Source organism: Oikopleura dioica, chromosome 1 (genome assembly GCF_907165135.1).
Source record: "Oikopleura dioica chromosome 1, OKI2018_I68_1.0, whole genome shotgun sequence".
Taxonomy (NCBI): Eukaryota; Metazoa; Chordata; class Appendicularia; order Copelata; family Oikopleuridae; genus Oikopleura; species Oikopleura dioica.
The window spans coordinates 1,162,207-1,186,293 of NC_137291.1; the positions used below are offsets into that span (position 1 = coordinate 1,162,207).

The 24,087-nt window shown below is 40.6% G+C and overlaps 8 protein-coding genes and 1 non-coding gene across 9 annotated transcripts; 5 read left to right on the forward strand and 4 right to left on the reverse strand.

Annotated features, from left to right (window-relative positions):
• Nucleotides 1–408: 408 nt before the first annotated feature.
• LOC145699376 (uncharacterized) lies at nt 409–1,546 on the forward strand. Its single transcript, XM_081776648.1, has 6 exons — nt 409–669; nt 709–817; nt 859–1,078; nt 1,116–1,257; nt 1,303–1,364; nt 1,403–1,546. The coding sequence occupies exons 1-6, from the start codon at nt 619–621 to the stop codon at nt 1,527–1,529; spliced, it is 711 nt and encodes a 236-aa protein (XP_081632774.1). The 5' UTR covers nt 409–618; the 3' UTR covers nt 1,530–1,546.
• Nucleotides 1,547–1,595: 49 nt separating this feature from the next.
• On the reverse strand, nt 1,596–3,399 carry LOC145704782 (5-hydroxytryptamine receptor 3A-like). Its single transcript, XM_081782254.1, has 7 exons — nt 3,363–3,399; nt 3,172–3,322; nt 3,022–3,131; nt 2,170–2,536; nt 2,015–2,112; nt 1,799–1,975; nt 1,596–1,759 (listed from the first exon to the last, which is right to left on the reverse strand). Exons 1-7 carry the CDS (start codon nt 3,397–3,399, stop codon nt 1,596–1,598), a joined length of 1,104 nt encoding a protein of 367 aa, XP_081638380.1.
• A 455-nt stretch (nt 3,400–3,854) lies between these two features.
• On the reverse strand, nt 3,855–9,151 carry LOC145699323 (uncharacterized). The gene is made up of 14 exons (XM_081776591.1): nt 9,059–9,151; nt 7,741–7,888; nt 6,973–7,667; nt 6,343–6,647; nt 6,029–6,181; nt 5,917–5,986; nt 5,421–5,498; nt 5,325–5,373; nt 5,201–5,281; nt 4,817–4,949; nt 4,673–4,770; nt 4,366–4,490; nt 4,260–4,320; nt 3,855–4,217 (listed from the first exon to the last, which is right to left on the reverse strand). Exons 2-14 carry the CDS (start codon nt 7,772–7,774, stop codon nt 3,976–3,978), a joined length of 2,124 nt encoding a protein of 707 aa, XP_081632717.1. The 5' UTR covers nt 7,775–7,888; nt 9,059–9,151; the 3' UTR covers nt 3,855–3,975.
• A 2,622-nt stretch (nt 9,152–11,773) lies between these two features.
• Nucleotides 11,774–13,841, reverse strand: LOC145704803 (uncharacterized). Its single transcript, XM_081782276.1, has 4 exons — nt 12,824–13,841; nt 12,611–12,783; nt 12,040–12,571; nt 11,774–11,832 (listed from the first exon to the last, which is right to left on the reverse strand). Exons 1-4 carry the CDS (start codon nt 13,839–13,841, stop codon nt 11,774–11,776), a joined length of 1,782 nt encoding a protein of 593 aa, XP_081638402.1.
• Nucleotides 13,842–14,007: 166 nt separating this feature from the next.
• Nucleotides 14,008–14,079, forward strand: TRNAW-CCA (transfer RNA tryptophan (anticodon CCA)). The gene has a single exon. It is a non-coding gene; the product is annotated as a tRNA-Trp (tRNA).
• Nucleotides 14,080–14,932: 853 nt separating this feature from the next.
• On the forward strand, nt 14,933–15,855 carry LOC145699385 (uncharacterized). The gene is made up of 3 exons (XM_081776659.1): nt 14,933–15,161; nt 15,242–15,428; nt 15,554–15,855. The coding sequence occupies exons 1-3, from the start codon at nt 14,946–14,948 to the stop codon at nt 15,811–15,813; spliced, it is 663 nt and encodes a 220-aa protein (XP_081632785.1). The 5' UTR covers nt 14,933–14,945; the 3' UTR covers nt 15,814–15,855.
• Nucleotides 15,856–16,420: 565 nt separating this feature from the next.
• LOC145699426 (uncharacterized) lies at nt 16,421–16,986 on the forward strand. The gene is made up of 3 exons (XM_081776703.1): nt 16,421–16,620; nt 16,660–16,841; nt 16,899–16,986. Exons 1-3 carry the CDS (start codon nt 16,446–16,448, stop codon nt 16,977–16,979), a joined length of 438 nt encoding a protein of 145 aa, XP_081632829.1. The 5' UTR covers nt 16,421–16,445; the 3' UTR covers nt 16,980–16,986.
• Nucleotides 16,987–17,678: 692 nt separating this feature from the next.
• LOC145704966 (plasminogen-like) lies at nt 17,679–19,667 on the forward strand. The gene is made up of 4 exons (XM_081782424.1): nt 17,679–17,893; nt 18,086–18,170; nt 18,219–18,306; nt 18,372–19,667. Exons 1-4 carry the CDS (start codon nt 17,679–17,681, stop codon nt 19,409–19,411), a joined length of 1,428 nt encoding a protein of 475 aa, XP_081638550.1. The 3' UTR covers nt 19,412–19,667.
• Nucleotides 19,668–22,897: 3,230 nt separating this feature from the next.
• Nucleotides 22,898–24,078, reverse strand: LOC145696086 (uncharacterized). Its single transcript, XM_081773074.1, has 2 exons — nt 24,002–24,078; nt 22,898–23,892 (listed from the first exon to the last, which is right to left on the reverse strand). The coding sequence occupies exons 1-2, from the start codon at nt 24,005–24,007 to the stop codon at nt 23,038–23,040; spliced, it is 861 nt and encodes a 286-aa protein (XP_081629200.1). The 5' UTR covers nt 24,008–24,078; the 3' UTR covers nt 22,898–23,037.
• Nucleotides 24,079–24,087: the final 9 nt, after the last annotated feature.

Genomic DNA, 24,087 nt, shown 5'->3' on the forward strand with positions numbered 1-24,087 from the left:
ATTTAGGGGGGGAGTTTGAAAATTTTTCAAACTGACCTATGAGTCATAATTTATGCCCTCGGGCAAAAAAAAATATTTTTTTCTAGCATAACTTTTTACGCTCTTTCATATGAGCACATAAAAAGGGGGGCCATTTTTTTGGCCGAAAAATTCTTATTGAAATTCGCCGAATCACAAATCGAGTCGTATCTCATCATCATCGGGGTTGTTGGAGGAGTCATCGTCGCTTTCGAACTTGTCAGCTTGATCGTTTCTTGTCTCATCAAAAGAAAATTCAAATAAATTCGTAAATTCGTGTTGATGAAGTGATACAGTATTGCAGGCGGAACGATGATATTTACAGTCATATAAACCCGACAGAACAAAAAGTAAACGCGAATCTCGTCGAGTCAAAAAATGCGAATTTCTTCGATTCTTTTTCTGCATCTTTCTTTAGCTTCGATTCTAAAGAGCCAAAATAATGAAACCGAGAAATATTTCTTCGTCCTTGCGGATGACAACGAAAAACCTCGTCTCAGCTATGTGATTTCTACTACTGGAGCTTTCAAGGAAGATCGAGTAATTCAAACTCCAGAGACGGTTTCTTCTTGGGGCTTTCTTGGTCGAGCTGGATCAGCGATGGTCAATGGAAAGATGCATATTTTTGGGGGAACAGCAGACACAAGAAAGGTTGGCGGGTTTTCGGAGTTGGATTAAATGGTCTTTCAGATCGGGATTCTCGATGGTTGTGAGATTAGACGACTTCGATACCGCCTTATCAACGAGTACACTACTAGCTCTTCCATCGTCTCCGTGCCAACATTACAAGGATCGAACGGTAGAGCGTTTCCAGAATATTCTTCTTTATGAAAAACTTAGCTCTCCTGTGCTTCGACTTCAAACAAACCGGCAAAGAATGCGAAGAGTTCAACGGCGAAATTTCTCTGCGAACAATTCCTAGCGAAGTCACTCATCTTGGTGCATGCCTTGCGATTTTCAAGGGACAACCAACGGCTGTTAGCAGTTACGAACCAGACGGATGGAAAACGGTGGAAACAAGGGGTCAGGATGGATGGTCGTTTTTATCTGAACATCCAAGGTAGAAGCAAAAAAGTTGCGGAAAATTCACATTCTAGAAAACTCAAATACCATACATGTCTTGGTCTGGCAGACGGGTTGATGACCATCGGTGGCGAGGATTTCGACGGCTTTCAAAGAATCAACGATATTTGGCTTCTCCGGGATTCTGACTGGAATCTTGTTGGAACTCTGAAACAGGTTCCCTATTTTTTCTTTCTATTTTTGACCGAATTTCTCTTCAAGCAAGCTTGGTACGCGTCTTCTTTCTTGATTTCAGGAGAAATTTTCGCCATCAGCGGAGACTAGTAAGAAATCTATCATCTTCAGCCAGCTTATTTTTCAGCCCTTATGCGATTGAAAAAATTGAATGGGATGGGACAAGTGTTGTTTCTTCGGAAATCATCAACAATCATCCTGCTTACTACGCGAAACCGATTGTTTTTGAAACTGATGCAGAATTTTGCAAATAAAGAGTCAAAACGTCTTGTGAAAAGATTCCAAATGATGATTCTTTATTCTGATATTTTCGATTCAAGTCATTCAAGAGCAGAAATTGCGCAGTTACTTTCGACATGAATGTCGATCAGAATCGCTATCGTTGAAATCGTAATCGCCAGCGTCAAAATCGTTCCCCAAAAATGAGAAATCATCTTTCCGTAAAATTGCCAGGCCGCCTGGTAGTCCTTCTTTTTCAAATCACCTAAGAAAGAGAATCGATTTCTGACTTGTTCAAGCTTACTTTTCATGTCTGAGTATTTGACAGGATCGACGTTGAGGAGGATGAGAAGGGGGATGTTGTACTTGTCAGCTTTGAAGACTTGGAAGAATTTTGCCAAGTTGTATGCAAATTTGCTTCGTCGAGGTGAAAAGTTGTACATGTTTTCGTGTCTTCCATCGTAGTACCACAGTGTCATCGCTAGAAGGGCTTCTCAAGTGCTCAAGAAATGGGACCTACCGATAGTTATATGAGCAAAGACACTTCCCACAACGCTGATGATGAACAAGAAGAGCAGTCGAGGAGCAACTCTAACATTGTCAAAGACGGGAACGGAACTAGTTATCGGTCAAAACGACCGAAATATATATTTTTTTTTAAATTAAAATTTTGGCCGATTTCTTGAAAGAACATCGAGATAAACAACCATAGCCAGCAGCACTGTTATTTGAAAACCGACGCTTTCGCCAGTCGAAACAGGCATCCACATCCCAACGCAGACCAAAATATTCAAGCAAATTATGGGCAGGAAAAGAGTCAGCCCGTATTTCGCAGTTTTGCGATTAAGTGCGAATTCGACTCGCACCAACGACGAGAAATCTCCTTGATTGTCTTCGACTAGCTTCGTTTCAAATTTGTACCCGAGGAGGTTCCACTCGTCGCTTTCTTCGTAAAAGACGTTTTTCAGGGCGGAAAGTGTGGTGTCTTTGTAGTGAATTATGTCATCAGGGATGTTGGTGATGTTGTTCTTTTTCTTCCACTCTTCGATTTTCATCAATCTGTATTAAAAAAAAGATGTTTATCCTCTACAGTGGAAACTCAAAATTTGCCTATTCGATATTTGGCCGGTTTTAGGCGAAATTGACTGATTTTAGAATAAAAAAAAGACTCAAAAATTGGCTGCTTTTTCAAAAATAAAAAATTTTGGATCAAAATTGCGCCCAAATTATGCTATTTCTGGGCATGTTTAGCTTTTTTAAAGTGTTAAAATTATTTAAAATGACTAATTTCAAAAATAAATGTCTCCAAACAAGCAAAAATTTGAATAAAATTAATCAAAAACGTGAAAATCATGCCCATTTTCGAAAATTTCGAAAATTTGCTTCTTAGAAGGGGACTCTTGGCTATCCGGTAAAAACCTCAAAATTTGGCCGCTTTTGTTTGGAATTAGGATCAGAAAACCGGCCAATTTTTGAGTTTTCACTGTATCGGACTATCTTTGCCTTACCTTTTATTTGTGGGAAAACCTGGTGAAGCGAAATCAATATGGCATTGCTGGACATCCAAAGGATACAGCGAAGGATCCATGTTGCAACTTGTGTAGACGAGTACCTTTTGCGTGTAGTAGACATATCCTCTGAGTATAAAGAAAAATAACTTTATGGATAGAGAAGAACCTGTTGTCTAATCTCGCGGGATAGCGGGAAACTTTATTATCAGTCCTCATTCTGTTGATGACTTCTACATCTGGAAACCACAAACTGCTAATTGGGACTGTAATACTGGTTGTATTATCGAAGTCTGCGGGGTTCCAAGTCAGACGAGGGTCTTTAGATACATTGAAATTGATTTCATTCCGCCAGCTTACCTTGCCAGGAAGTGAACATCAAAAAACTCGAGTCCATTCCGCTATTTTTCAGATCAACATCGGCGATCGACTCCAATTCGATGGAAACCTCAACGTCAACTGGCTCCTGAGGCGGACTTATCCACCGTTGATAACCAATGAATATTGACCTGACGATCAATGTCTCAGGCGGCAGTTTCTCGAGCGAAAAACAGCTGGAAAGAAGAAAAGAAAAAGCGCAAAATCGCATTTTGGTAATGGCAAGAAAAGCGATTGTCAGCAGTTTATAAAGGGGATCATTGAATTGAGAAAATCTTCAGCAGATGATACCCCTTTTCTTTGGTTAATAAGAGCCAATTTAAGCTTACCCTTTCTGGCGCCTTCATGAGAACTTTTATAATTACGGATATTTAGGGGAAAATCTGGGGAAATTAGCCGACATTTTTCTCGAAGAAAGATGTAACAAAATCATACTTGAACTTTCTTTCATAAATTTATTGTCAATAATTTCAAGTGTTTTATTTGTTTGGGCAGGACATGGATAAGCAGGTTTTTGAGTTTTATGATATTGTTTTACTGAATTGGAGATTTTGAAGAGGAAGAATTGCTATTTTTTTTATAAATTTTGAGATATTCAGTTTGAGAGTTGTGGAGGTGGAGCGCGGCGGACGCCGAAAATGGAGCTTGGAGTTGTTGAAAATTTTTTCTGGCTCAGATCGGCGGATTTTCCTTCGTTTTTGTTTTTGCCAATTCCTCGTTTTTTCTTCTTTTTCTGCGCCGTCAGTGATCTCGCAGTCAAAGCAGCAATCGTGTCGACGCCGCAATTGACATTCGCCATCGTTTCAGTCAAGTTCCGCATTTTCTCCAAAACGCTTTCTAGATTTTTTGCTCGACACCTTCTATTTATTTTTTTTCTACCTTTTGGAGAGTGCCAATTTCCCGACTGATTTCTGAGACAGCCAAGGTCGGATAAAAAGTCCTAAAATAAGTTTTAGAAAAAAAAGCGGAGAAGTTTTGAAAAAACCTGAATTTCAGGATTGTCGAGCATTTCCAAAACTGGCGCCGGGGCCTTTTCGAAAAGCAAGAGAGAAGAATTATTTGAAGAAGAAGGCGAGAGGGCGATTTCGCGAAGCCACTTGAAAAATGCAACCTTTTGATAGTTCAGCGATTTTGGCGGTGATTATTTAGGGCTTTGCTTTCTTCAAAAATATATAGAAATTCATGATTGAAAAGGAAATTTTAAGAAAGCAAAAAAGGCTTTATTTCATCTTTATCATAATCCTCTGGGCAAATATCGACTTTTTCCTGCAATAAATCTTTTTTGAACCATTCCTTTGAAGAATCATTCAGCAGCGCCTGATACTTTTCATGCAGAACGGGCTGAACATCGCCAATCTCCGTCGCTCGTTTTTTCGAAATCGGCTCATTGCTGCAATTTTCAAAATTTTCTTTGAAAAATGGGGCTGATTTGGTACCTGACAGAAAATAGCACGCATAGTTCTCGGAGAAGATCGGCATCTCCAGCGCTGAGATTTTCGAGTTTTTGGCGAAGTTCGACTTCGCTCGAAGTTGATTCGTTGATTATTCGGCAGATTTTTGACGGAAGCGCTTGAAAAAAATTTCAAAAGAAAAATTCAAATTAGTGGTGGCGCCGTTTTCTGAAAAGCGCCAAATAGCGGCGAGAAATACCGGCCGCTGATTGGCCGAGAAGCGGAATATGGCTTTTTGATTGGCTTAAATTTTTTGACTTTTTTTTGCTAAAAAATTGTCGCTTCCGATGAAAAAGAGATTTTGAACCGAGAATTTAATAAATTTTCTGTCAAAAATAAATTTCTAGAATATGCTCGATTCGGACTCACGATGCGAAGTTTCGCTTTTGAGAAGCACCAGTTTCATGAAATGCGGCGTCGTTAGTTCTTTAATACTCGTCGAGAAGATTTCTGAAAAAAATATTTATTGTAAAATCAATTTTGAATAAATTACCGAGAACGTCGTAAATGGCAGTGACCAGCACATCATCGATTTTGGCGGGCTTAATTTTTTTCTAATATTTTTTAAGCCTGGAACGGTTGAGCTTACGTGTTCGTGCTCGATAAACAGAAGCACTGATTTGACAATTTCCATTTCTTTCACCACGGAAAGAGTCGATTCCTCTTCCTAAAAAAAACGATGATAGAACCGGGCATTTTCGACGCTTGTTAATTATTAATTAACTCCAGATAGTTACATAACTTGATATCGGAGGAACGCCGGCTTGTATCTAGGTCAAAATATGATAAGCACCAATCGATAATTTATGGTCGACTTTTTAACTAAACTTTTTGTCAAATTTTACACCAATCATTTTTCAGAAGAAAATGTCGCGAAAATGATCGGTCTAAAATTTGACGAAAATTTTGGCTAAAAAAGTCGACCAAAAATGATCGATTCGTGCCCCTCATATTTTGACCTAGATATAAGCCGGCGTCCCTTCGAAAGGAAGTTATGTAACTATCTGGATATAGATTTTTTATTACGGAACATGATTAACTCCATTTAACATTCAGCCTGTCTATTTCGCTGATCAGTAAATTACCTCTTTCGTCGTTGTCATTATCAAACAAGCGCACATGGCGATTCCCAATTTTTGTTCCGCCAAATTTTTACTAAATAAAATTTTATCTGAAAATATGCGATTTCAGGTCTACCTTTGAATGAGAGTTCTGAGCTTGGCATTCGTTATTGCTTGGATTTTGAGGTTTACGTCGGTGAATTCTTTGAACTGAGCGTTTTCTCGAGCAATTTGGGCGAAGGCGAGGAAGAAAAGGCTGGCGTGGTTGAGGAAATCGTCGTTTCTCTCGCTGAAAATTTTGTATTATTTTTCTATTTAATATTTATAACAAATTTCATTATTCATTATAAAGATAATATTAGTTAATAAAATTTTATTTATTTTTAAATTTATTAAAATTAATTTTTTTGTACTTTTTTTTATTAATAATTTCTCATAATATGATCTTACGTGAGGGGAACAAGACTATCAGCCAAATCGATGCCAATCGTATTTATTCTGTTGAGTCGCTCAACCGTGCTGAATTCTTTCAGCTCTGCCTCGAAAAAGCCCAAGAAGCGGATGAACCAAAGACACATTCCGGCGATAGCATGCTTCGAGTTTCTGCCCACCGAGTCGATTTTCTTGCGAAGGGAAGTGAGTAACACTTCGGAGGTCGATTCGTAGAAACTATCCATGTAAAAGCGCAGGAAAAGCGTGGTCGTGCCTTTGATTTGGTCGCAGATCGAGAGACGGTGGTCCATGGCCGGTGAGTACTTAAAACAATATTATATGCAAGGACGACACGGGTTTTGTCGCCCAATGTCGTCGAAGGACGCCGAATGTCGCTGAATGTCCCAAATGTCGCCGAATGTCGGTGAATGTCGTCAAATGTCGCTGAATGTCCCAAATGTCGCTGAATGTCGTCGAATGTCGTAAAAAATGGCGGCATTCAGCGACATTCAGCGACATTCAGCGACATTCGGTGAAATCCAGCGACATTCAGAGACATTCAGCGACATTTGGCGATATTCAGCGATATTCGGCGACATTCGGCGACAGAACCACTGCGCTCCATAAGCAAAGGCATTGAGTTCTTACGTCAATGGAGCAATCATCCAATTTGCGAGGAGCTGAAGTGAATCGCTTGAAAGACAGAGGATCCAGCGTCGTCTCCATTTTGAGCGAGCTTTGAATGATGTCCTTGTAGAGACTGTAGATAATTTCCGTCACGTGGAGGTGCCAGATGTTCATTTTTTCTTCGAGGCCGACGAACTGAATCAATTTGGCTATTCCCGAGTCGGCGAAGCAGCACAGAGTCCGCTCGTTTCCGAACTCGCTGTCGATGTCGATCAGATTTCGGACGAGATTGAACGAATAGCCAGTTACTTCTTTGAGAGATTTGGTGTACTCCTTTTTCAGCCCCTTTTCGATCTTTTCCCGAATCCTGACCCAATAAACCGCCTTGGCGAATTGCCTCTTGAACGCTTCTTGGTGGTCGTCCATGATTTTCTTGTTGACCGAGTGGACCTTGTCGTTGGCTTTCGTCGAGAGAGGACACGTGATCGCAGACATGAACTTGATCAGCGGGTCGAAAATCGCGTCTTCGTCGTTTTGATGCTCGAAAAGCGGGAGAAGATCCGTTTCGAAGATATTCGAGGCGGCGAGTTGCTGCCGCATGCTTCCAAGTTCGTCGTCTTCTTGAATGAGTTCGTTGATTTGCGCAAGGGTTTCTGAACAGTTCTCGTCGGGTTTGTAGACTCCGTCTTCTACGTAGCCGATTTCGGAGGTCAGCGCTGATAAAAAATCATTCAAAAATCGAAAATAAAAAAATTATTTTAATTTTAAAATCGTTAAAATTCAACTTACAAAGAAGATCGATGTTCATAAAAAGCAGATCCATTTTCTCCAATTTCGATCAATCGGTGTTTTTTTTCTTTCTGAGGAGGCTCTTCGAACGTCGGAATTATTATGTTATGATCGCGTATTCGAGGCGTATTTATATGGAGAGAAGGCGCTAGAGAAAAAGATATATAATTCTGCCCGTTCCAGAATGCTGAATAAAAATAGACACTTTCATATAAGTCTAGAGTTCCTGGTTGAAGCTATCAATAATCGCTATTATAGTAATATTTGACTGCTGCTTTTTCTGCGAAATTTAACGTAGTGACACCCTTATTATTGGGCTAGATGTGTCCATTTTTGATGTAGTATTTTGGGCTATGAATTTTGCCTAAAGAATGAAATTGTCGGGCTGAGACAAGCGGCAAAGGCGTAGCGGCTTCTCTAAGCTACTAGCCTCTGGTTACCTTATGGCAGAGTTGCAAATTTGTTGAGCTGAGTGAGCTGAGAAGTCGCTCAGCTCAGCTCAGTGATTTTCGAAAATGATCTGATCTGCTCAGCTCAGCTCCGCTCAGACAATTTTCACTCAGCTCAGCTAAATAATTTTCGAACATGATCATTTCTGCTCTGCTCAGCTCAGCTAAGCTCAATGATTTTAAAAGAGTTTTACTACTAAAAAAGAGTAAAAAACTGCTCAGTTCAGCTCACCCAGCTCAGCTCAGCTCAACTACCTAAAAAAAAGTCTGCTTAACTCAGCTTAGCTCAATGACCTCTGAAAAAGGGCAGCTCAGCTCAGCTCATTGAGCTGCGAAATAGGCCAGCTCAGCTCAGAAAATTTTTCACGCAGGTCAGCTCAGCTCAGCAAAAATAAACCAAAATTTGCAACTCTGCCGCAAAGTAGGATCATTTCAAAGGGCCTATTTCAAATTGGCCATTTGTTTAAAATTAAAATTTCTTCAAAAAATTCTAAAAATTCTTCAAAGATAATTATTTCCATTTATTATATAAGTCATGCATCTCAAGTAAAGACTTCTTTTTATAGCGCTATTTCATGGTCAAATTATCATAAAAGAGATGAAAATCGACTGATTATATAAAATGGTCATAAAAATGGAATTAATTGCGTCTTGAATAAATTTATTTGGGGAGATCATTTTTCTCCCCTTCGAGAAAATTAATTTCATTCATCAATTTTTTTAAAATGGAAATTTATAAAATTGATTAAAATTTTTTCTTTTAATAAAAATTAAGCTTTTATTAATTAAAACACTAAACGAAGTTCAACATAAGTAATTTATGATAAATAAATAAATTCGAAGAAAAGGTTTCCGAGCTGCGAGGTTACCTCATTTCAAAACGGCGTTTCGTTGAATCTTATATCAATCTTATATAACTTCTCTCTTTCTGGCCCTTTATCCTTGCGCTCCATCTTTTGAGGAGCTTTTAGGCGCTTCGATTGGCCGGATTCGTCTACGCCCCGTGCCCCCAATTCGAAACGAACCCAGCTGACCTTGACGGCATTCTTCCTTGATTTTACTTTTTGTTTGCTTTATTTTTATGACTTGCAAAAGTGGATTTTTCGATTTTTTATTGCTGAAATTCGAAGAGAAATATCACTCATTTATTTTTTAATTCGGTGAACAGTTCATTTCGTTTTTCGTGTTAATTTGATGGAGTAAGCTTGAGGAAGAAGATACCAAACTTTTTTCTTCATGTTCAAATTTTCATTCGCCAGTTTCAAAAACTCGTTGTTGGCTCCCCTGTAGATGTAAGCGTTGAAGGAGCTGTAGCAATCGTACATCATTTCGAGTTTTGCGTAGTAAGGCCGGTTGAGAGCAGGGTTCTAAATTTGAAGCAAAATCTAAAAGTCTAGTCTGTCCGTGTCCGTGTCCTCCGCGAAAAACCCAAGTCTAGTCTATCCGTGTCCGGATCGAAAAAACGGATTTTTGTCCGGTCTAGTCTCGGACATGTCCGTTTTGTCCGTTTTTGTCCGTAAAATCCGGACACATTTTTTTTAAAGAAAAAGTCTGGTCTAAAAAGTCTTGTCCGTAAATGTCCGTAAAATTCCATGGGTAAAAAACTTATTTTTATGGAAATAAACCCGACGAGACCAAAAAAAATCTTTGAAAATAAATTCGGCAGAAAATACATCGTAATATCGAGTTCTTTTCAAGCCAATTTAAGAAAATCAAGGGACTTGCCTGGGACAAGAGTCGCAAGTTTATTGCTTTTTTTTTGGAAGAGGATACGCTCAGCCCAAAGACTTCGTAAAATTTCTAGCTAAGCTCAGCATCAGCTGGTTAAAACCAGCTTGTCTCAGAGTAGATAATTTATCTCAGATATAAATTTATTTGAAGAGAGAAATAAGAAGTGATTTTCTCAACTTAGAGAATAGTCTTTTTGAACTAGACTAGAACTTTCACAACGGTATATTTTTCTAGGACCTTTTTGAAGCTGACCTGAAAGAAAATTTCTCATAGCTGAGCTAAGCTGTATGAAAATTTGCGAAACTGAGCTGAGCTTGCGTTTTCTTAATGTCAGCTGGTGTTATCCAAGCTGACCTTAGCTGGCTTTATGAAGAAAATCATTAGTCTGAGCTGAGTTCTCTCAAAATGATCGAGCTGAATGACTGAGCGGGCTAGCCCGACCGCTGACTCCTCAACACGTTGAGCTGGCTTTTTCCGAAAATTGCCGTGCTGAAAGTCCCAAATTAGGACTCGCAATGAATTAGCGGAATAATGAAGGACCTTATATAATATTAAGAATTTCTTAAGTTAACCATTTTTCCTTGAGACTCGGTCCTCAAAGTTCCGGCTTCGCACCATCAAAAAGACATATCAATTAAAAGTTATCATCGATATTTTCCGGCAAAAAATCAAAATTTTGATATTTTTAAATTTAATTTAATTTTTAAATCGATATTTTTTAAACTGAAAACCTGGCTTATTTTATCAAACAATGACGTTGGTTCAGGCTTTTTGAAACGAGTTCGAACTCAAATCGTGCTTTTTAACGGATTTTTACGGATTCTGCCCGGATTTTACAGACACGGACAAAAGTCTGGGGTTGTCCGGATTTCACGGACAAATACGGACAAATACGGATTTTGTCCGGATCGTGACAAAAGTCCGGTCTAGGCTGTCCGTTTTTTCCTCAACCAATAGACTAAAAGTCTAGTCTGTCCGTACGGACAAGACCGGACAGACACGGATAAAATCCGTACACGGACATGTCCGTTTAGAACCCTGGTTGAGAGGAACTCTTATTTGGGAACCAGAATGATCAAGAGCGGTGTTTTGGAGAATGTATTCGGAGTTTTCGATTCGGTCGATCACCATTTGGTGGAAAAAGACGCCGCCCGTCTCCGGTAGAAAGGCGCCTGTTACCAGGGTTTGAAAAGTCACAAATTTTGCCTGAGCATGAGCACGGCTGAGCACGGAGAGTTCAAAACTTTGGCTGAGCCTGAGCACGATTGAGCATCGGCGTGCTCAAACTTGCTGAGTAAGAGCACGACTGAGCATTGGCGTGCCCAAATTTAGCTGAGCCTGAGCATGATTGAGCACCCGCCTGCTCAAATTTCACTGAGCCTGAGCACGCTGAGCATGCTCAATGCTCATGCTCAGTGCTCAGAGCATGCTCAAGCAATCTTGCTCCATAAAAGAACAAAAAATCAAAATTTCAATGAGAACCATAAATATGCTAAAAACCATGATAGTTTATATTTTTAAAACGATGGGTGTAGGTGGAATTGGGGACAAAACTGAGATTGATCATCTCAGTGTTCCAAGCCTTTGTCAAGCCCCTTAAATTCAAAAATCAAGGAACGGGGCGGAGACGGCCCGAAAGAAAAAAAAATAGAAAATAAAGCAAAAAAAGAAAATTTTTGCTCAGACGTGCTCAGAACATTTGAGCACGCATTTCAGAGACTCGTGAGCATGAGCACGGCTGAGCACGCGAATGCTCAGATTTTATTGAGCTTGAGCACGGCTGAGCACGACACGCTGGAATTTCCGTTGAGCTTGAGCACGCTGAGCATGCTCAGTGCTCATGCTCAGACTTTTCAAACCCTGCCTGTTACAGTCAGGGGGCGGGAGAGAGTGAAAGATTCGTGGAGGAGCACTTATGAATGAATTTAAAGTTCAATTAAGGCCCTTAATTTAAGGTGGTGGCGTCTGAAACCGACAAAAAAAAATTCGACAATTTTTGCCTGGCGGCCATTCGGCTGCTAATTGGCCGTTAAGCCGAATCCAGGCTTCTGATTGGTTGAAAATTTTCAATAAAATCTGTCGAAATTTTTTTGTCGGTTCCACGAATTTGAGACTTTACCTTGTTCAAAGTCGAAATCAGCATTTACGGTCGAGTTTTCGTCGATAAAGTCCCATCCTCTTTTATCCAAGTAAGTTTCAAATTTTAGTCTTTTGAGGAGCAGCTCGATTTCTGTTTGTTGAAAGTTTTGCTCTTCCTTTTTCGGGTTGAGATTGAGTCCGGCCAAGCTTCGTGGATAAACTATCATTGTCAGAGCAGTCAAGACTTTTTCCATCGAAAAATAAGCAAAAATGATGTTATCATTTGCATCCAAGTCATTTTTGATGGCCCATCTGAGAAGAGAGCTGACCGAAATGGGGACACAAAGATTCGTTTCTTTCTGGTCGACGACGTTTTTCGTCAAATTTTTGAAGTCATTGTTAATTTGCCGCGTGTATTGCGCCTTCCAGTTCGCCAGTACTTTCGATTTCGTCAGATTTGAATCCAAAATAAAAGCAGAAGAAACGTTTTTCAGCGATATAATTTTTGAGACGCCTTTGATTTCGTCGATTCTTGGCTTTTGCGTTTTTGAGAGCCATTGAGCGTTGAAAGACTAAAATCAAATTAATTCTTCTTTCTTGAAAAAGCAAACCTCCAGCTCTTTTTTAATCGCTTCTTTTTCATCCGCCTCTATTGGTTTGAAAAGAAGACTCCAGGCCGTCTCCCAGTCGCAAAGGGTCCAGACGTGAACTGCGAACTCAGTATTCGAGTTTCCAGTATTATCCACTAACTGACCAATCTGCGTAAAAGCCGGTGTTCCCGCTCCTGAAAGAAATCGATCTACAATTTGAAGAGCAAAACTTACGAAGAAATTGAGCGCCTCGATATCTCGACCCTTTTCTTGAATAAGCCATCTCTCGATAGCCCTTTTCCCCTTTTGCTCCGCCTCCCGAGATGATCCCGAAATCCGACCATTTGGGAACTCCATCTTTCAGAAGAATATTCTCCGGCTTCCCATCAAGATGTCGAATCGCAATTGCCTTCAAATACCCCTCTCCCTCAACGACTCCGATCGCAATCTTCATTCTCTCTTCCAAGTCCAAGCTTTCTTCCCTCAGTCGCTTTCTTAAATCAGACTCGCACTTCTCCATGATTGTGATCCAGCCGAGACAGTCTTCTTTTTCTTCATCTTCCTTCAAGAAAATCTCAATATTTGAGAAATTCTTTACGACGTTTTCATGCACGGGGATGGACTTTTCGCTTCCTGTCTTGTAGTTTTTGGCGATTTCATAATCTTCAGAAAGATGAATTTCAAAATGCAGCTCCTCGTTGTTCTCTCCAGTAAACAGCGCGGAATCAAAACACTGGACTCGGACGGCGACTTCCAACTCCCGAAAATATTCGCTGAAAACGATCGCTTCTCCTCCTACTGAAATTTGTTTCTTCTCCAGCGACGAATCAAGAATCCACTCCCCAGTTTCCCGTTTCACTTCCGATCGGAGAATTTGCCTTCCTTCAAGATCTGGATTCCGCGCGAGAATTTTCTTCTGAAACTCAGTTAGCTGCAATTCCAACTCCATCGTCCGAAAGTATTTGATCTTCCCTCCTTGCTCTTCGAAAATCACCTCCGTCCATCCAGCCGGCCCGACCATTTCACTTCCATCTTCTTTCCTAAAGTCCATTCTCTCGACAGACAAGATCAGTCTGTCCAAATCGTCCCTGCTCGTTGTTCTTTTCAATTTCTTTTTAAAATCATTTAGCCAGCTCTCAATGGCCTCTCTTGTCAGTTCTTTCGGGTGCATTATTTGTGGTGGTGGTGGTGGTGCTCTTCTGCTTGCAAAGAACGAAGCTAGGAATGCGGAGCGATCACGGGTAGACGTCATTTTTTGAAATTGTCGTTTTCTGGTGTCGAAGATTTTTTGGCCGTTTTCGAGTCGTGAATAAGCGCTCTCCAAATTAGTCAGGAAATTACGGAATAATTCAAATATTGTTTTCCGGTAAATAAATTCTGATCGATATTGGTGTCGGATTCTAGTGGCTCCTCCACCTGACTCCTTGGCGCAACGGTAGCGCGTCTGACTCCAGATCAGAAGGTTGCGTGTTCGAATCACGTAGGGGTCAAACTTTTTGTCTTTTTTTGTATCGAAAAACGGAAAACCGCGCCTCGGAGTAAAATATTTGCATTTTGGAAAGTGACTATCTGGCTCGATTGAATTCGGCGTGTTCAAATATTGCATGATCGGGCTTCGGAGGAAATAAAAAGAGAAACAAGATGGCCTGGTGGAGGATACCGTTGAAGGTGCTTTCGATTGTTTGTTTCTTGTGTTTGGCGCTTATCGGAGCAGGTTTGTTGAAATGAAAAAATTATTTTATAAAAATTTTTTTAAGGACCCCCGTCAGCTTTTTTTGAAAAATCTAATTTCGGAATTTTATAATTTTGACCCCGGAAATGGATTCTTCAGGTCAAAAAACGATTTTGAGGCTTCATTTTTCGGGGGTTTATCTCGACTTCTTCACCCCCAAAATCGCAATTGAAAATTGGTCTTTTCCCGACAAATTGACGAATTTGCCCTTATTTTGGCAAATATATTGATTTTTCTTGGTCAAAAATTCTTCTTATCATGTTTTTGAAGAAAATTTAACCTGAAGACGCATTAAGAACCAAAAATATGGTGCTTGTAAAAATTTCAATTTTTCGAAGAAAAAAGCTGACGGGGGGGGGGGTCCTTAATTTATGTTTCAAATAAAAATATATGAAGAAATTTTCTGTATTGAAAAAGGCTTAAAATCGTTGTTGATACCCTTAATAATCGCATAAACAACTGGTTTTTTTCTTTTAATATATTTTAATATTGGGCGCTAGAAAGACTCCTGTCATTTTCAAGAGGAATCTCTTTCCCGATTTTACTGATTTACACTGTACAAGTGCAAATGTCACCGTTCCAAGCGATGATGTTTGCGCCGGCCTCAAATTCAGAGAATAGAAAATGAAGATTTCTCCTCTTTTTCTCGCATTTCTCGCCGTTTCAGAGGGCAAAAAAGGGAAGCACAAGAAAAAGAAGCATTCAACAGAGCAAGTTCATTTCGAAGCAAGGGAACCGTACGAGTGCGTCTGGGATGAACAAACTTGGAATGTAGAGGCATGTAAGATTGAGGAAGACGATCATCATGGCCACCAGAGAAACGAAGGGCATGGAGGAAGGGTTCTTTCTACAGACGAAATTATAGAGCTTGCTTTTTTTCAAATTTCAAGCGTCGAAAAAGAACCCTAATCGGAGGAGAGGAGCATCATGACTTGTGTCCCTCTCAGTTGATCAAGCTCAATCGACACCCAAAATGCAGCAAAGACGAGGTTTTGTGGCATTTTTGTGCGCATAGCTGCAACTGTGATACAAGATTGGATACTTTTCCCCATGCGATGGTTAGGAAATTCGAGTGTGACAAGTTCAAGGATATTTTAGCTCAACCAGGTATTGCCGTTTTGAAAAGTTCTCTTCCCTGAAACAAGCCCCCTGAATAGAAAGGGGGCCGAACCCCCTTAAGTTCTGACGCCCACCCTTGCCTTTATTTTGACATTAACATGATGTCTCTTCAGGATATCCCGAAAACAACGAAATCCAAAAACCCGAACACATCGAATGCGACAATTATCCACACGGAATGTACGTCAACTGCCATTGCCAACCAGACGACAGCAAGGCAGCCATGCTTTCTCTCGTAATCATGGGCGCTGCTTTCTTGGCCTTCAAGCTCGGCGCTTTCTTCTGGGTCAAATACACCACCTACAAAAGGAGGAATAATGGAGAGAAGGCCGGAGACAACGAGGAAAAAAAGTCGCTGATCAATGGACATTAATTTTAGATTTTTCTGCAGATTTTAATAAATTTGATTAAAATATTTATTAAAAATTTCTTGGGCGTTTTCCTATTTAAAAATCATTCAAAAAATGAATCATTTTTTTTTGAACATCAAGTCTAATCTCCTTCTTTTTTAGCATTTATGTACATTGGCTGCCGAGCAATTCTCGTCTCATCCTTTTCCATCCACTTACTGCTTTTCATCGCTGCCGGCTTTTTGAACATCCTGATAGCATGTTCCGGAACTGGTGGCTTTATTTGCAAGTCGAATTGGATCAAGGGCTCAAGTCGAGCTTTTTGCATTTTGAATATTTTTTTACTTCTCTTGGTTTTGGTCAGAGAAGTGCGTTTTTCAAAATGCAATTCGATAAAAAGCAGATGTGACGTTTGTCTAGGAGACGCTCTAAATAAAAAGAGGCTTTTTTTATGGGAAAAAAATTTCGACAACTTTTGCGTGGGCAGCAACTCGGCTGCTCATTGGCTGGTTTGCCGAATCAAGGCTTCTGATTGGATGAAAATTTCCACGCAAAATTTGTCGAAATTTTTTGTCGATACCAGACACCTCCCCTTTTTTATTCGAAATTTTTTGAGCGCTAGAAAGATCCGCTTACTCCTTACGAAATATCCGTTATGTGGGACTCAGAATGCGATTCAGAAAGCTGCAAAATCGAAGGAGAAAAATTTTGGGACGGTTTGAGCGAAATTAAAAGGCTAGAAACAACCATCGCACACAGGTCAAAATTTTGGCCAGAAACATGCGAAGATTTGCAACCAGAAGACTGTCAAAAAGAATGCAAAGATCAAGGTAAGGAATGCCGCTCGCCAAAGGTTCATTTTTTCGAAGGGGTTGGGGATATAATCGTCGAGATTTTCCCGCCAACCTGCGAGGAAACCTGCGGAAGCATGGAAAGAAACGAGCAGGCTGCTTCGATAACGGAAAAATTTATTTGGATGCTGGTCCTTGCCGAGCTTTTGATCTTGATCATTTGGTCGATCGATGTTCTTGTCGATGACGAGAAAAAAGACGTAAGTGAATTTGGAAGTTTTGAGTCAAAACTTTTGACCTGATTGTTTGATTTTTAGCCGTATCAAGCAGCGCAGTCAGTTTTGTTTCAACATGGGCTGGCGAGAAATATGGACAGATCTTATCAATTTTCACGCTGAAAATAAAATAAATACACAATAAAAAATTATATAATTATTCTGCAAACGATTCTCAAGGTCAAGCATATTCATAGCAGGGTTCTAAATCTGAGCTGAAAATCAGAAGTCGAATCGAGTCGAAAGCGTTTTTGAAAATCGCTAATCGAGTCGAGTCGACTTATTAGTCGAAAAGTCAAAAAACTTGTAAAATATATAAATTTAGTCGAAAAAGTCGAGATTTAGTCGAAAAATCAAAATAAAGTTGGAAGTCGAAAGAGAAGTCGAAAAGTCGAAAGCAAAAAAGTGATTCTTTTCGACTTTTTCGAATAAATTTACAATTTTTTCGACTAGATTTTCCGACAATCCGACATTTTCTGCAATTTTGTTGACGACTTTTTTTGACTAGTCGACAATCTAGTTCCCTCATAGGGTCAAGTCCAATCGATCCGAGTCGACTTGTTTCCACGATCAGTATAGTCAAGTCGAGCTAGTCGTTTCGATTCAGACTCGACTCGACTTCGACTTTAGTCGAAACTCGACTAGTCGATTTGGAACCACTGGCAAATATTCGCCGAATATCCAGAAAGCGTTATCATCGTAAAAAATCAAGTTTTGAATTCTCAATCGCCCTTCTAAGAAACCACCAAAATCAAAACAAACAGTTGTCAGTGCTCCTTCTTCTACTCCGCCCAGATTTTCGACATTTATCCATCAACAGAGATGAAGGTCAAGAATTTATCAATTTTTATTTCTAGCGTTTTCGCGGGTAAAAGCTCGGAACGAGCGAGTGGATTGCTGAAAGAGTTTACTCAAAATTGTGATGGCTTTGATCCAGCGAGCGCGAGTCGGTCAGAGGATTTTCTAGAGAAAAAGAAGAAGAAAAAAAGAGTAAATTTGCTGGGAGAAAAAATTGTTGGTGGATCAAAAGTGCCAACAGGAAAGGATTATTCATTTTTTCGGACTAAATCAATTCATGGAAGTGATTTTATGGATAACCAATAATATGGCTGGATTTGTCTTACCGGCCAATCAAAACCCCATAATCCCTAAAATCAGTTCCATTAATTGATATAACCAATTTTTTTATTGTTTCTTTTTGATTTTTTTCGAATAAATAATTTTTAAAAAGATAATACTTGGCAATGGTTGGGCTCGCTTTCCGGAAGATGCGTTGGATACGACGGGCCGGGTTGCAATGGAGACTTTGTTGAGGTAAGCCTTGCCAAAAGAAAGAAGGCCTTGTTGGTTCAAATTGTTTAGACGGACGCTGGAAAAGGAGCTGGACATAGATGCGGAGGATCGTTGATTTTTGGTGGGGCGTATTTTCTTACCGCAGCTCATTGTGTCGACAGGAACGATTTTTGAATCTTTTATGATTTCCCTGTCCCGAAAGTGAATTCTTCAAATCGTGAAACAGCTCCTTCCCAACGCTCGGAATCAAAATCGACAAACATCTCTTTGAAAACAACGAAATCTTATTCGGCTCAAACAACCTCAACTTCGCCTCTAGCTCTAGAATCGCCGCCGCCGTCATTCACAAAGACTTCGACAACATGAACTTAATGAACGACATCGCTCTTCTGAAGCTAGAAACGCCAGGTCAATTGGAAGCTGGTGATGAAATTTGTATTCCAGAGAATAATTGGAACATGGACGATGATTTCCCATTTGCGACTGAAGCGTTCGTTGCTGGCTACGGTGTCACGAGCTTTGGAGGGTTCGACAAGCAAACGCAGCTTCGAGAAGTGCGAGTTCCCCTCGTCGATGACGTCACTTGCGAAAACAAGTACGACAATCTTGGCTTTGGCAACGTCGTCATGCTCGACGACGCCACCATTTGCGCCGGCTTCCCGGACGGCTTGAATCAAGACGACAACGAGGCGGACTCGTGCCAGGGCGATTCCGGGGGCCCGCTCGTTCAATTCGACGAAGACCACGGCTACCATCAAGTCGGAATCGTTTCATGGGGCTTCGGTTGTGCCTCGACGTATGGAATTTACACCCAAGTTGGGAACTATGTCGACTGGCTGAAGGAAGCGAGGAATTCTTTGGACAACTGCAGCTCGAGCTCGGATTGCCTCGATCCGGCGAAAGTTGAGTCGACGAAACCAAAACCAACAGCAGCTGTGCAAGTCACTCAATCCGGGTCGGGATCCACCCTCATGTGCAAAATGAAAAAAGGTCGAATCGAGCCGCTCCGCGCCGGCTGCCGAAACTGCAAAGAAATGAAAAAGAACAAATGCACCGGAAACCCGAATGATCCCCTTCAATGCAACGGTGTGGAAGTGCACAAAACTTGCAAAAGCTGCAAAAACTTCAAAAAGGGAAAATGCATCGGCTCCCCTTGTCGGCTCAGCTCGGGCATTGTTTCGCTACCCGCCGGATGCAAAAATTGCAAAATGCTGAAAAAGAATAAATGTGGCGCTGTTCCCGGAAAATTCACGAAAATGTAAAATCGCGACTGAATTTTTCAATTTATTTTTTTCCAATTTTACAAAAATTACTCATCCGCGCCGCCGAAATCATCGTTTCCTCCATCATCGAAATCTCCTTCTGCAAATTCAATTTAGCGAATTTTTCCCAAAAACAAACATGAAAAAACATGCAAACAACAATTTACCGTGCACGAATTGTTAAAAAAAGAATGATGTTAGTTCTGATGATGGTTCTGATGATTGTTAGTAGCATTGAAGTTGACAGTGATTTGTGATTGTGCGATGTGAATGAAAGTTGTTATGGATCATTTATGCTAAAAATTGGTTTAGAATCCGTCGAATTTTACCAATGTCGAACTCAGCCATTGCCATTTCCATTTCAGCATCGAGCTCAGCGGCATTGTCGACGTCTGCATCCGCCTTTTTTCATTGGTCGAAATTTACAGTGCTCAACAAGTGCCGCATTCTTAGATTTCTGCTAAACTGACCCTTGGATCAATCATCTCCTTCTTCATTTTCGACCAATTCCTGCTCCCCTTGATTGTCGCCTTCTTCGCCACCCTCGTCGACATCGCCTTCGGCATCATCATTTTCAACCCTGGTCGTGCTCTTGTCATTGTCAAGCGTGGCGGAGGAACTCCATTTCGATATCAAATGACCTTCGATGCATTTTGTTATCATCAAAATTAAGGGAAGAAATACCGTAGATTTCCGGATATTGAATGGCAAGATCAAGCTCGATATTTCGCGCCTTGAATTTGTCTACCAAGTCTGAGTACCTAAAACTCGCCATCAAAAAAGTAAAAAGATAAGTAAAAGAGCAAATTGAAAAGCCGCGTAGCGGCTTTTTTAAGAACGAAGCCGCGAAGCGGCTTCGCTTAATAAAAAGCCTCAGCTACGCGGCTTTTTCTTTGACTTTTTTGGAACCCTGACTCAGGTTTTTACATTGGCGCCCGAACCAAGAATCATGCAAGATGAACCCTACCTCAATCCAGCCGAGCAGCTAGAGACGCCAAGTAAAACTTCAAAACTCGCCACTATCAAACATCCAAGACAGGCCCACAAGCCAGCAACAGCATCGCGCGTCCGCCAAATTTCGACAAGTCGCTCAGACTCAATGTTGAAAAGCACCAGGATTCGGGTTATCAGCGCTATTGCTGCCAAAGAGGTAAATAAACAGATGAATGCGATGAATTTTGGATGCTTGTTTCGAGGATCGATTTTGCTTGAAAATTTTAAAGTTTTTTTTTCAATCAATTCCATTCCTTGAAAATCAAACAAATCGTTCCCGCAGAAATGAGCAAAAAGCCGAATAGAATTTCTTCCCCATACATGTAATCGATAGGATTATCGATGACAACGATAAGTCCAAAGATGACTTTAAAATAGCCCTTTTCTTTCTCGAATTAAAAAGTACCTGAGAGAGCGCCGCAAAAGATGTGGGTCCGAGCATGGCGACTTGCGCTCCATGACTTGAAATATTTCAAATCTGCCCAGGAGTGATGCCCTTCTGCCAGTGCGAGGTACTCTGTTATGATGACTTTCTTTCGATTCGGAGCGTACTTACAAGAGTTCAAAAAGAAGCAAATAGGGTCAATTTTTTTTGTTTAAAAATTCTTGATTCATGATTCATGAATCATGAATCACGATTTTTCATCAAAAAATTGGCAAATGTTCGAAAAAAAAAATTTCCCGTTTCTTATTGGCTGGCAATAAGAATGCTGTTTTCTGATTGGCTTAGAGGGCGCCGAGATAAGATCTATGAGGATATAACAGGACATTCATTGATTTGTGTTCTAGAACCAACAATTTTTAACAAAATAGGGGCGTCACTATGTTATTTGAAAAAATAATTGTCCCTTATAAAAAACTACCAATTTTACCATATCAATATTCCACAGACTTTGATTGTCCCCTTCGAGCGAATTCCTATCATAATCTCTAGAACCCTGGCTCATCTCTCGGCATGTAATAAGTTTTCTTCTTTCTCTTTCTTTTGCTCGAGTCTTTCTTGCAGGAGCTTTATCGGCTTTTGAAGAAAATCGAGGGAAAACAAAGAAAAGGACCTTTGGGTAAAATATTCATCCAAATGAGCTAGATTAACATTGATGCGCCGAGAGCTGCGGGTAATTATTGATAGACCAAAGAATCAAAACTCTGAAAAACATTTCTTTCTGCTTTATCGAATATTCCAACTTCGATCTTTTGGTTAGCTCAAAAAGCCGCTGCCTTGTCTCATAATGACCCTGTTGCTGGTTGCTTCCAAAAGTGATTCTCTTTTCAGTTAGGGACTCGTTTGTCACATCTCGATTATGCGAATTTCTAGCATTGCGAAAATGAGAAGGAGTTGACCAAGCATTTGACTCGATTTCGGTGTTTCGGAGACGGGATTGTTGCTCCGATCTTTCGTTGTCTGAATTTTGTTTTTGAAAAATTTTGAGAGAAAAATTAGAATGAAGAGCTTTTCCCATAATTTTGGATTTTCGAGCTGAGCCATGCTGAGCCAACTTAGGTCTTTTTTCAGAAAAATAATAGCAAAGCTCAGTTTTAACAGCAAAAATCTTAGCTAAGCCTAGCTTGCCTAAGCCTAGCCAAGCTAAGCCTAGCCTAACTTAACCTAGCCTAGCTTAGCTTAGCCTAGCTAAGCCTAGCCTACCCTAGCTAAGCCTAGCCTAGCCTAGCTAAGCCTAGCCTAGCTAAGCCTAGCCTAGCTAAGCCTAGCCTAGCTAAGCCTAGCCTAGCTTAGCCTACCATAACCCTAATCCTAACCTAGCCTAGCTTAGCTTTTCGTAATTCCAACCTTAGCTAAGGAAACTGAGCTTAAATTTCGGTAAGCTTAGCCTTACCTAGAGCTTAATTCCAAAAAATAGGCTCAGCCTAGCTAAACTGGCTCTATCTTCCATTTTTTAACTCAACCTACTTTGCATTTCAAAATCAAGAATTTCGCTCATTTTCTTCTCGTCTCCGTTAACTCTTTCAACGCCGAAAAAAGATGATCGCAAAGCAGAATGAATTTATAAAAGATCGATCTTATAAGTAAGTCAGAAAGTGCACCTTTGTAATGAAACCCACAACTAATCAAACTTGCAGATTTTTGATCGGCGAGTGTTTACCAAAGAGTTCTCCCTTGAGGTGGGTTTTGAGGCTTCTTTGATTTATGATGGGTTTTGAGTAATTATTGTGAACAGAGAGATCCTTCTTTATCAATTTTTCTTCAACCGAATTCGCCAGGAAACACTTAATTTCGTTCAAAAACTAGAATCATCCGGCATAAGAGTGTTTTAATTGCTCAATTAAGAGGATCGTCGATTATTCTTTTATTTATTTTCTAAACATTTAGCGGAGCCCGTAAGTTTTTTTTTTAAATAATTCGCAGGAACCTAGGGTCTGTTTTGACTCTAAACTTTCTTCTTATTATTTGATCAATTTCTTCCCTGCTATTGTTTTTCCAAAGAATTTGGGAGTACAAAATAATACAATTTAAGCATCAATATCAGAACAAAATTATAAAAAAATTATATTTATTAAGGAAGCCCACAGAAAAGAAAGATTCACAGGAAAGAGTCAAGATCATGATTTGACCGACTTCAAGAACGAAAGTCAGCATTAATTTACACGCGAAAGTCGACGAAAAATCTCATCTTTTATTGGCAGTTGAGATGAGCCAATTTGTTTGTAAGAAGAGCACTACGTTGTCGTTGAAGTTTGCTGATCATTCGTGGTGGAAAGTAAGTCGGGTTGGCGGAGTAGTCGACACCGTCCAAGCAGACGAAGATATCGTGATAGCTCATGACAGCGTCGAAGAAGGACTTGAGCGAGTTGCAAACATTGCCATCAATGACGGGAGGGGTGAAGGATCCAGCGTGGCCAGTTCCGGCGAAATCGTTGCAGCTGCTTGGGGATCGATCCTGGAAGTTGGCGATGATGCCCATGTACTTCATGAAACGAGTGGCTTTTCGAGACTGCTTGTTCAAGTTGGTGCTGTCATAAGCGGTGAAGATCGTACTGGAGAGGCTGTTGAAGGCATCGGTGATGGAAGTCCAGGCAACAGCGCTCGATGGAAGAGGAACTGCGGTGAAGAGAGCGTTGAAGCCGCTGTCGACGATGGTGTCTTCGTTAGACTTGAAAACGACGGTCAAAGTTGTACCAGTGGATGTGAGCGAGTTCCTGTTGCCTCTTCCGCAATACTTCGTCAACTCGTTGTTTCCATCGGGACCGTCGAAGATGATGGCGGCATCGTTGCTACATCCACCAGAGTACGTTTGACCTTGAAGGTTGAAGTTGGAGAAATCGACGCGGATCTTGTAGCCGGAGGGAGCCGTGACAGTGACTCGTTGGTACTGGTTTGGTTCGTACACGCCGTTGACCCTAGGGACGGACCAGGAGGAGGTCAGGGCGTCGGTGGTCAGGGCGAGGTCGACCTTGAGAGTGGTGTCGGGGTTCCAGACTCGATCTTGTTCTGTTTGGGCGGAGGCGAGGGAGAGGATTGGCAAGAAAAGCTGAAAAAGAAATGGTGACTACGAGTACGAGTTTCTTGTAAAAAAAATTTTTTTTCGTGAAATCTCATGTTTTTTTCTGTGGCAAAATTGCTCGTCTCTTGGAACTTACTTTCATCTTTTTTTCTCTTTGTAAAATTCAGAAGAAAAAATCGATATATTTCTTATTTGATGATAATTTGCCGGCTCCTTCTAGTT

Excerpts from the sequence above, each read along its gene's own strand:
- LOC145699323 (XM_081776591.1), bottom strand. The coding sequence starts at position 7,774 with ATGGATCTGCTTTTTATGAACATCGATCTTCTTT. Across the intron at positions 6,648-6,972 it reads TGGATGATTGCTCCATTGAC|TACTCACCGGCCATGGACCA; the intron begins GTAAGAACTCAA and ends TATTGTTTTAAG. Across the intron at positions 5,374-5,420 it reads TGTTTATCGAGCACGAACAC|CCCGCCAAAATCGATGATGT; the intron begins GTAAGCTCAACC and ends AAAAAAATTAAG.
- LOC145704803 (XM_081782276.1), bottom strand. The coding sequence starts at position 13,841 with ATGACGTCTACCCGTGATCGCTCCGCATTCCTAGCTTCGTTCTTTGCA. Across the intron at positions 12,572-12,610 it reads CGATTAAAAAAGAGCTGGAG|TCTTTCAACGCTCAATGGCT; the intron begins GTTTGCTTTTTC and ends ATTTGATTTTAG. Across the intron at positions 11,833-12,039 it reads TGATTTCGACTTTGAACAAG|TGCTCCTCCACGAATCTTTC; the intron begins GTAAAGTCTCAA and ends TTCATTCATAAG.
- LOC145704966 (XM_081782424.1), top strand. The coding sequence starts at position 17,679 with ATGAAGGTCAAGAATTTATCAATTTTTATTTCTAGCGTTTTCGCGGGT. Across the intron at positions 17,894-18,085 it reads GGTGGATCAAAAGTGCCAAC|AGATAATACTTGGCAATGGT; the intron begins AGGAAAGGATTA and ends TAATTTTTAAAA. Across the intron at positions 18,171-18,218 it reads GCAATGGAGACTTTGTTGAG|ACGGACGCTGGAAAAGGAGC; the intron begins GTAAGCCTTGCC and ends CAAATTGTTTAG.
- LOC145699376 (XM_081776648.1), top strand. The coding sequence starts at position 619 with ATGGTCAATGGAAAGATGCATATTTTTGGGGGAACAGCAGACACAAGA. Across the intron at positions 818-858 it reads AACATTACAAGGATCGAACG|CTCTCCTGTGCTTCGACTTC; the intron begins GTAGAGCGTTTC and ends TGAAAAACTTAG. Across the intron at positions 1,365-1,402 it reads TTCGCCATCAGCGGAGACTA|CCCTTATGCGATTGAAAAAA; the intron begins GTAAGAAATCTA and ends CTTATTTTTCAG.
- LOC145699426 (XM_081776703.1), top strand. The coding sequence starts at position 16,446 with ATGTGGGACTCAGAATGCGATTCAGAAAGCTGCAAAATCGAAGGAGAA. Across the intron at positions 16,621-16,659 it reads AAAAGAATGCAAAGATCAAG|GGGTTGGGGATATAATCGTC; the intron begins GTAAGGAATGCC and ends ATTTTTTCGAAG. Across the intron at positions 16,842-16,898 it reads TCGATGACGAGAAAAAAGAC|CCGTATCAAGCAGCGCAGTC; the intron begins GTAAGTGAATTT and ends TTTGATTTTTAG.
- LOC145699385 (XM_081776659.1), top strand. The coding sequence starts at position 14,946 with ATGAAGATTTCTCCTCTTTTTCTCGCATTTCTCGCCGTTTCAGAGGGC. Across the intron at positions 15,162-15,241 it reads ACGAAGGGCATGGAGGAAGG|GAGCATCATGACTTGTGTCC; the intron begins GTTCTTTCTACA and ends ATCGGAGGAGAG. Across the intron at positions 15,429-15,553 it reads GGATATTTTAGCTCAACCAG|GATATCCCGAAAACAACGAA; the intron begins GTATTGCCGTTT and ends ATGTCTCTTCAG.
- LOC145704782 (XM_081782254.1), bottom strand. The coding sequence starts at position 3,399 with ATGGACTCGAGTTTTTTGATGTTCACTTCCTGGCAAG. Across the intron at positions 3,323-3,362 it reads GATGTTCACTTCCTGGCAAG|ACCCTCGTCTGACTTGGAAC; the intron begins GTAAGCTGGCGG and ends ATGTATCTAAAG. Across the intron at positions 1,976-2,014 it reads CTTTGCTCATATAACTATCG|CGATGACACTGTGGTACTAC; the intron begins GTAGGTCCCATT and ends AAGCCCTTCTAG.